General features: G+C 39.2%; 1 protein-coding gene across 2 annotated transcripts; it reads left to right on the top strand.

The window, feature by feature from the left end:
* The first annotated feature begins 259 nt into the window (after positions 1-259).
* On the top strand, positions 260-10,113 carry dpys (dihydropyrimidinase). 2 transcript variants are annotated; one of them, XM_026294232.2, is made up of 9 exons: positions 260-552; positions 2,644-2,802; positions 3,053-3,232; positions 3,985-4,174; positions 4,319-4,451; positions 4,750-4,891; positions 5,484-5,626; positions 8,927-9,134; positions 9,628-10,113. In XM_026294232.2, exons 1-9 carry the CDS (start codon positions 304-306, stop codon positions 9,685-9,687), a joined length of 1,464 nt encoding a protein of 487 aa, XP_026150017.1. In that variant the 5' UTR covers positions 260-303; the 3' UTR covers positions 9,688-10,113. The 2 variants fall into 2 exon arrangements, with proteins under 2 accessions (XP_026150017.1, XP_026150016.1); XM_026294231.1 differs by having other exon boundaries at positions 304-552; positions 4,319-4,475.

Below are 10,113 nucleotides of genomic sequence, written 5' to 3'. Positions count from 1 at the left end.
TAACCACATGGTAGCTAACTAGCTGCCTAACTAAGGCCTAGTGTTAAGATATAACGTTATGATAATATAACTTTAACACTTGCTCCAGCGGCCAATCCATTAAAACCTCATTAAGCTAACATGGTTAGTTATAACTTCAAACCAGCTCAGTTCTGTGTAGAAAGAATACAACAGGACAGACTAACTTGCTCATGTAGGCCATTAACCGGAGGTCTAAGGTCATGAGAGAGCTGTGGTGAAGTCAAACACCACCTCTGCTGTCACTACTCTTTTTAAACAGTCTCTGAGCTGCGCAGCACAGGAATGGAGGCCAGTGGGATCCTGATAAAAGGAGGTAAAGTTGTGAATGAAGACTGCTCTGTGATCAGCGACATCTACATTAAAAATGGGAAAATAGTTGAGGTTGGACGGGATCTTCAGATCCCAGCGGGGGTGCGAGTCATTGATGCCACCGATAAATTGGTGATCCCGGGAGGCATCGATACGCACACACACATGGAGCTGGAGTTCATGGGCACCACGACTGTGGATGACTTTCATATCGGCACTAAGGTACAGAGATTTCATTTACTTTGAACCAGACAGCAAGACCCCCTGATAGCCTTGTTTTGTTGAATTATTATAAACATTTAACCTGAAAAACTAAAATACGATGTTGCAGGTCATTACGGGTGCAGCCTATTACTCTATTTCCAGTGACTAAAATTATCTTTTATCTTCCTATATGATGCTGGACTGAAACAAATCAAATCAAATCAATGCAAAATTAAGTTCTGTCATCTCCAGAAAAAAAAAAAAAACACACACAATCTAAGGCCACTGTAAAGTACACGCTACCAATGAGAGAAGAGATATTCAGATGTAAAAAGTTGTAATACCACAGCGCAGGAATACTTCATTCCAAATTTCAGTTCAATAAAATACACTTAGCAATATCCAGTGCCAATAGTAACAGATCTTATTATGTAGAAATGCTCATCTCAGTTTTATATATCTGGGTAGTTTGTGAAATTTTTCTTATCCGAGTCTATATTAATGCATCATCATGCATTGGAGTAAAAAGTAGAATGTGCACATCTAACTAGGAGTAGTAGAAAGTATCAGATTACAGTAAACTAATACACTCAAAGTGCATGTACTTTAAACCTGTACAAGTACAGTGCTTAATTACTTACTAAAGTTCCACTCTGCCCTCTACAATGAATAGATACATAAATGTACAAGCATCCAACGTCCTGTCACCAGTAATAAAAACATTAAACATGTAGTGAATCATAAAAAAATATAATTATGGCTCTGCATTATTTCAAGTATGACATGCCTTCTAATTAAGAAGTCAGGCTGATATTAAATTATATACAGAGGAACTAAGAGGCCAGAGAGTTCTGCCTCAGTGCATTAGTCACAACATTGCAAAATGATGTGATGTCTCAAAAGGAAAAAAGATGACAAATATGGACACCACATTAAGAGAAGATACAGCAGATCCTCACTGAATGACACTTTAAACTGATTGTCATTCACCAGGAAGCCCAAGAAAACTTGGTCTAACAAAGCCAGACTCTATGACTTTTGATCTAACTGAGCTACTCCCATACTGCAGATGTATCTGTTGCACAAAGCTATTTAGCTCCAAGCTATTTTTTTTTATCTAACAGCCATGATGTGCAAATGACAGCATCAAACCACTCAGCTCCCTTCACCCCAGCAGAAAACTTGCTCTTTTAGGAAGATTTTCACAGCTTCACACAAAACCCTCTTCAAACATTTTACCTGCAACTGCTTGCCCCAAATCATGAGCTGTGTTTTGCTGACCAGTGAGAACAAGGGCACTTACTGTTACCATGAAAATAAAGGTCTATCTCTGAGGGTACAGTGGCTAACTTTGGAAGCTTAAAATTCACAAGTCTTTATTTTAGTGAAAGTATGAAACTATCAGGCAAGTCTAAGAGCTACATTTACATTGCCTAAACATATAAACCAATCTAAAATGTCTTTGTGAAACTGGTCCCCAACATAAAATATGAGATCAAATTTAAAAAAGGTGGTTCTATTATTAGAACCTGTATGTATTATATAGCAGCTGCTGCTGTCTTACCTGACATATATATGAAAATCTTCATTTTTGTCTTATTCCTTGTCTCCATGAACAATTAGATAATTTACTAAGTAATTTCAGCAAACTACTGATGTGGATCTGACCAAGAGGTCAGTATTAAAAATGTGTGGGGATGTTTGACTGCTCTGCACTGTCAATTATTATCCGATGGACAGAGGTCTAGCACCGTGGGCTGATAAAGAAGTTAGAGGTTAATGCAATGTATTGAGCAATAAAATGCACTTCCACTGAATTTAACGCAACTGTGTTTAACATCTGTACCCTTATCCAGCATAGCCTCCATAATACAACAGTTTCCTTTAATTATCTTCTGTTTCATAGGAAACTGCATAACGTCAGGTAATGTCAACGTTTTAATCAAACATCAGGCCTTTTCTAAGCCACTTGGGGATGATAAATATCCAACAGAATTCAATCACTTTTGGAAATTATTCTCATTTTAAGCCTTTCCATCCGATAATTAGGCAGCGTTTGAAAGTTAATCTAGGACTTAAAGTGCATCTGTGTGGTATATGTTCCACTAGGCTGCTCTGGCAGGAGGGACCACAATGATCCTGGACTTCGTCATCCCTCAAAAAGGCAAATCTCTTCTGGAGGCCTACCATTGTTTGCGTAGGACAGCTGACCCCAAAGTTTGCTGTGACTACTCGGTACATGTCGCTGTCACATGGTGGAGTGACGAGGTGAATGAGCAGATCATTGTTAAAAAAATTTTTTTTAAAAACTGAATGTCCTCAAAGTGTAAAATATGTTTTTACAATATGCAAAATTTACACATCTGTCCATTAGTGACAAAATAAGAACTAAGAAAACTTATTAATATCATGTAGGAAAATTTAAAAAAATTGCTATATTTTACCATTATCAGAGAGCGCTATGAGAATCAAGCTTGTCTTTCCATGTGTATATTTCCAAAACTTTTTTCTTTTCCAGATCAAGAAAGAGATGGAGATTCTGGCCAAAGAGAAAGGAGTAAACTCCTTCAAGATGTTTATGGCCTATAAAGGCATGTTCATGCTGCAGGACTCTGAGCTTTATGCTGCCTTCTCCCAGTGTAAGGAGATCGGAGCTATAGCTCAGGTGCATGCTGAGAATGGAGACCTGATTGCAGAGGTTAGTATTAATAAATAGTACAATGTTTAGTGTTCAGACTAATGTAAGTTGCACACTGATGGGAAGAAATCGCTTGTGTTACAATTTGCTGTCTAGTAATTAAGCCACTGAATTTGTGGCTGAGTTTGAACTTCACTCAAATCTGAATCATATACAAAGTGAACAGACAACATACAGATTCATTCATGATGCTCTCCCTTTATCAGGGAGGTTTTGGGTATAGGATCACATCAGGTCTGTGTAGATATGCCTCAGTCCAAAAGTATTTCTGGGTTAATATTCAACAGCCCAGTGGGTTTTTGCTTGATGCTGCTTAGCACACTTAAAGAATACACACACAAAAAAACAATACTAATTAGTAATTTGATTAGGTGCCCCATCATTAATATCACTAGGCACACTTGTGGTTTGCCTGTTACAATGCAACAATAAAACAGTTTATTTTTCCTAGGTCTTTGTATTTTACTACATTGTTTTTTTAAATGTCATGGCAGCAATTCACCACTAGGTAGTAGCAAATGTTAGAAAAGTAACTTGTGGCTCCTGTGGTGGGGAACATGACTCCTGCTGCTACTGGGATATGTGTTCAGTGTTTTTCTGTTGATACACTGTATTTTCAACAAAACCGTTGTACAGTGACTCATTACCTGTCCATCCCCTCTGTACATGGACAGATAGTGTCGTGTGTTCCTGTCATCTCATTTTAATCTTTATCCTGCCTTGTTGTCCCTGATCAAACCTGGACTCGACAGGGGGCTAAGAAGATGCTGTCCATGGGCATTAGGGGCCCCGAGGGCCACGAGCTGTGTCGACCGGAGGAGGTGGAGGCTGAGGCCACCCAGAGAGCCATCACCATCGCTCACGCTGTTAACTGCCCACTGTATGTGGTCCACGTCATGAGCAAATCCGCTGCCAAGGTGGTGTCTGATGCACGCAGACAGGGTGAGTGTGGGTCTACTGCCACCTACTGTTGAAATGCCGTACCGCAAGATGAGAGCTGATAGGTTTGTGTTAGTCACACTGATTTTAAGCTTGAGTTAGGATTTCACTATAAGCCAAATTGTGTTTTTCACCCTTTCTCTACAGGCCATGTGGTGTTTGGGGAGCCCATAGCAGCTGGGCTGGGCACAGACGGTACCCACTACTGGCACAAAGAATGGGCGCATGCTGCTGGCTTTGTTATGGGTCCTCCCCTAAGACCTGATCCCAGCACCCCTGGGTACCTTATGGACCTGCTGGCCAAGTAGGAACTGAAAGTGTAGCAGGAGGCATGGTGGTAACAAAACAATGATTTAACAGAGTGTTAAACCAGATGAAAGCCAGTCACAAATACACAGCCTACACACAAATACTTTAATGACTTACACCCACACTGCGCAGTAATTTGAGATTGTTTTTGTTTTTGTGAGAATCTAGAATGGGGATGTACAAATGTATAATCCAGTTAAACAAAACATTTATTTCAGCATCAATTCTGTTATTCATTCATATATTTGTTATTCTCGCAATATTGCTAGTGATGATCTGAGTGTGACGGGAACAGACAACTGCACCTTCTCTGTGTGCCAGAAAGCTCTGGGCAAAGATGATTTCACCAAGATCCCTAACGGAGTGAATGGTGTGGAGGACAGGATGTCTGTGATCTGGGAGAAAGGAGTGGTACGTCCTAATGATAAAATTGTTCTATGTCACTTTTGTTCATCACCAAGATGTCAGTCTGAAACAGATGTGAAGTGCTGTAGTTGCTGTTAATATGGCAATTATGCAGCTTCCTGTCATTGTCCATGTAATTACACAGTCTGCAGTGAAGAAGCAGTGGGCTGAATCAATCACAACTACACCATACATGAATTTGTTCTTATTAATTTGTAGGGACAAAAGTCCCTCTCTGAAGTTCCCTTGCATTAGGTTGCTACTTCTTACTGTCCTCATAGTATAACCTTCACATTGTGCATGGAAACCACATTTTGGAGGAAAAAGGTCAAATAATAACAATAAGTAATAATAAATTCTTCAACTACAGAGTGAAGATCACATGTTGTCTTGCCACTGTTGTGAGGATGATGTTTAAGCCTGGCTGAAATATTTATTTACTAACAGTACTTTCAAATCACAGGTTAGATGATATATTGGCAGAAAGAAAGTTGCTTGCTGCACATTTAAACACTGACATTTTGTCTGCCAATTTTCTATACTGTTGCCCCCCGATTTAAACCAGATAGTTTGTGTGTTTCTTCTTCTTTCCCCTTAGCAAAGTGGAAAAATGGACGAGAATCGATTTGTAGCTGTCACCAGCAGCAACGCAGCAAAAATATTCAACTTCTATCCGCAGAAAGGCCGTATTGCCAAGAACTCAGATGCTGATGTGGTTATATGGGACCCCAAGTTGACAAGGTGAGGACCCTGAGTCCAGCCATTCAGCAAATTAGGAGAAAGCTTTTGAACTAAATCGAGGAAAGAAAGCTCTGGTAAACTATGCAATGCATAGGACTATGATGCACATTCTGAACGTTCTCTTATTTCTCCACATGGAGACATTTTTACCAGCTCTGTTAGCAGCTTCAGCTGCAGATGGTGCTGCTGAAACACTGGGTGAACTTGAAAGCATGTCTTCAGGGTGACATGCATTTACTTAAATAAGATAAGGATTTTAAGTTTAGCATCAAAACATGCAGACTGGAGATACAGGCAACTAAAAAGAGCACTGATGTATCTTTCATCTTGTGCCACCACAACATACACAAAAAAAAAAAAAAAAAAAAACACACTAGCCTGCCACGTAAGCTGATTACGTCTGTGCTCCATCCAGAAGTCAGGGTATGTCATCACAGCTACAAATTAAAACATAACACGATTTACATATGAATCACATCCATCAGGCAGTAAAAAAAACTGCAGGGATGATTAATTCTTTCCCATGTTTGGTTATTTTTTGGGGAAGGATTTTAACACACTTATATAAGCTGGATGCACACAGCATCAGTGGGCCGATGCTGATGGGTCATGGTGAGGATCTTAAGGATGACACATATTTCACATGGGAGAACACACAGTATTAGGACTATTTTCAGAAAGAGGCTCAGAATATCAGAATTGAAGATATGATTCTTTTTCTTTGTGTTTCCTTATTATCCTATTATAGTCCCAGATATAGTGTGGAGGACTGTATGCAGCACTGTGAAGCACATGCACAGAGGACAGTTTGTATTGCAGTAGCTTGCACAGTGAGTGTGCATTCTGACTTATATAACCGAGAATGGGACTGCGCTGCTCTGTTTGCTGGAGAATTAAAGCCCTCAGGGAAGTCACAAACCACTGATGTGAATTGGAGAAGAACACATTACACCCGAGTGTAATTTGGTGTGAATAAATTCACTGGTAACACAGAAAATGGCTAAGCGAGACCGGAGACCTTTACAATTACAACTGTGGACGAGCTAAAAATTTTGATCCTCAGGCCTGTCATCCTTGGACATTTGTGTGGGTTCTGTCTTTACCCTGTGCGTATGGGTGCGGATGTTACAATGCCTTTCAAGCATGAGAACACATCACGTTTGATTACTACAGCCGTGAATTCATCTGTGAAACTGTGTGAACATTCGGGACCAGGGGCCACAAACAGTTGCATAACCAAACCCCTAGGGAGTTCAGTTGCTTGCCTTGTCTGGGATATGAGTATACTTGGGACACATCTTAATTTAAGCTACACAACAATATTCACTGCAAGTTATCCAGGCAACCTGTGCAGACAAAGACTGAAAACACAGTACACAGAAAGCCAAACAGCTAGCACTAGCAGAGAAGCTTGCACACAAGCCTCTCCATCGACAGTCAAACCCCAGCTGCAGTGTGCAGTATGTGTAGCAACAAGTCAGTCTGTGCATGAGCTCTTATTCCCACGTTACGGCATAGCAATAAATAGCTGATTAGAACCATCACAAATCCTCTGCAGCCTCTGCAGCGCTAGCGTGAATATATTACTGTACTTCAAATGAATACATACAACTTTATAGACTTGTCTTCTTTACTTTCACTGTTACACACACAAGAAAAGCTGAACAAAATATGCACAGCATATCTAAAATTATCATGAATATAAAAATGATAATATTTTTGGCCATATAACTCAGCCCTATAAGACACAGCACAGCATCTGGGTATTTTAATATGGAGCATAGTCATTTTCTGTACAAGATCTCATTCACATTTCGAGACAACTTTAATGAGAAACTTTGATAATGTGTTTCAAGCTGTGTTACTGATGATGTTAAAGTCCCACTATTAAGCATTTCTAATCAGTATAGAAATAAAATGTTGCTTTATACCACACTGTAATGTATATTTTTTATGAATTTTATCATCCAACCACATCTTTAAGGAGAGGTTGCTGTATGACAAGTAATTCATGACAAGAGGACACACATCTGTAATGCACCAAACAGCAGAACCAAAGTGAAGTGACATGCAAACACTGTGGACCATTCAGCAGCCAGATATACTCTGAGGAACTGGTAGTGAACTAAAACCGAGCTGTATTTGTATTTGCTGAAATGTTTGCCCTAATGACATAACACGTTTAACACATCAGTATTTTAATCTAGCCTGTATCATTTTGTTGCAAAAATCAGTTGTTGGCGCTTTAAGTAGTAGTGGCAATATTTAAAGCAAAAAGCTCTGTACTTAAAATCTGAAGTAAAAGTAGAGACTTATTAGTAAAATGTGCATTTAAAGTGTCACTTGTACATGCAATTATGTAGATAAATGGCCCCTGTCATCGGTCTATTATGTTACTGGGTTATTATTACTAATGCATTAACATATAAGCAGCTATTAACTGTTATGCCTAGTGCAGCTAATTTTAAATACCTTATGCTCTATATTATGTGTTGGTTTAATCTATAAGAATGCATTTTATAGACTCATCATATGCCTTGTATGTAAAATCTTAGTACAGCTGTGTCAACTGTAGCAGCAGAATATTACTAACAAGGAACGTAATAAACTCCTAATTACTAGAGTATTTCCATAAATTTGAAAATACAAGTTCAAATACTATCATAATACTAGATTCATTTGTCATGTCTTCTTTTAGATAAACAAATAACTATACTGTCAATATACTCCATTGCAGCCGTGTTCAATTTGTTTGGGCGAAACCCTGAAAGTGGCTTTGTCTGTTCATCAGAACTACTTCACACTCAGCATCCTATTGCAGCCTGTGCAGACAATTTTGTTCAGGATCAGGATTCTGGCTATGCTGCAGTATTATGTGGCCCTGCTAATGCAGCAGTCTCTGGATAGATGCCACAATATTGTAATAACCAGCACTGAAAATGTTGATGTACCTTTTTATCGACTGAAAGAAGCCTGGGTTATGTGCTTTGTAAGCTTTTCAGAGAACAGAGCATCACATGAGAAAATGTTACATAAATAATACGTTATATTGCTCGTTGCTGCACAGCAAGTGGGGCACAGTAGCATAATGGTGTGTATGAGTACATCTTGGCCTGATTCAATCACGTTACCATTAGAACACTACGCACTGAAACTTCACAATAAGTCTACGTTTTGTTTTCAGCTTGGTAGTCAGAAAGCATGTGGTGATCACAAGGGCTGGATGTGATCGAAAAGCTGAGTTCTAAAGTGGATTTCCATCTTTTTACTGTTTGTAAACCTGTGGTTGTGTCTTGGTAGGAAGATATCAGCCAAGACCCACCACCAGGCTGTGGACTACAATATCTTTGAGGGCATGGAGTGCCACGGTGTCCCTGTCATCACCATCTCCAGAGGCAAAGTGGTCTATGAGGAAGGGAGGTTGAATGTGTCGCCAGGACATGGCAGATTCATCCACAGAACACCCTTCTCTGAGTTTGTTTACAAAAGAATCAAACAAAGGGAACAGGTCAGCCATGTTGTCAATTAACAGTATGTAGCATCAAGTAGCATATTATTGAATTATCCAAAATCAGTATTTTTAGACCTGATTAGGTAACTATGAAATCGGCTGATCTATAGTTCCTCTTAGCTCTGTGCAATGTTTGTCATTTTCCAATGCGTTATTTTATTTGAGTTTTCTTTTCTAGCAATGACCTTACCGCCCTCATGGTCTCATTCACAGGATCCTGCTACAGTAGCTTCATATTTACTGTCCCAACTGTTAGAAAACAAATGAGTGAGATTGTCAAAATATTTGAACTACAGGGAATAGCGAGTCAGCGAAGGAATATGTGATTTCAACATCTCTGGTATTAGCCTGGATTAAACATATTTACTACTTATTTAAATATAGCATTTCTTGTTTCAAAAGTGAGCATCATAAATGAAACAGAGGGCACATAAAGAAAAGTAAACAAAGGTTGCTTAACCTTTCTTTCTGCTTTGTGTTCGGCCTGCAGGTGGGGAAACCTACAGCTGTGATCAGAAAGCCCTATGAAGGCAAAGTCATTTCAGTATGAACAACAGACCTGGAGCATGAAAGGCACTTTGAATCACCAGCTGTGCACCACTGCAATCCAGAAGCTTCTAAAGCCAAAACAATTGAATGGTTTCCAATAGACAGCAGCAAATAAACAGGACTGTTTCCTACAGTTTTCAGTGACAGTTAATAATATATATGCGTGCAGTAAAGGTGGAAAGGGGGGTGTTTATACTTTGGGTCAACTCTGACTAACAGCAAAGACAATGTCCTGTTACATTTCAGCTGTGTTAGGCTTCCAGATCAGTAGAGCCCAATCTGCTGCTGAAAATCAGCTCTAATATAAATTATGTAATCAAGTAAGTCATAGTAACAAATGAAAATAGGGCTGACGCATCATTTCATGGTGTAAAGAAAGATGATCTTTTATCACATTGATTTTATGAATAAAATTATTACAAATGTT

The sequence above is a fragment of the Mastacembelus armatus genome, chromosome 16 (assembly GCF_900324485.2).
Source record: "Mastacembelus armatus chromosome 16, fMasArm1.2, whole genome shotgun sequence".
Taxonomy (NCBI): Eukaryota; Metazoa; Chordata; class Actinopteri; order Synbranchiformes; family Mastacembelidae; genus Mastacembelus; species Mastacembelus armatus.
Note: the sequence above shows the minus strand (reverse complement) of the source record. Positions and strands in the feature narration are given on the sequence as shown.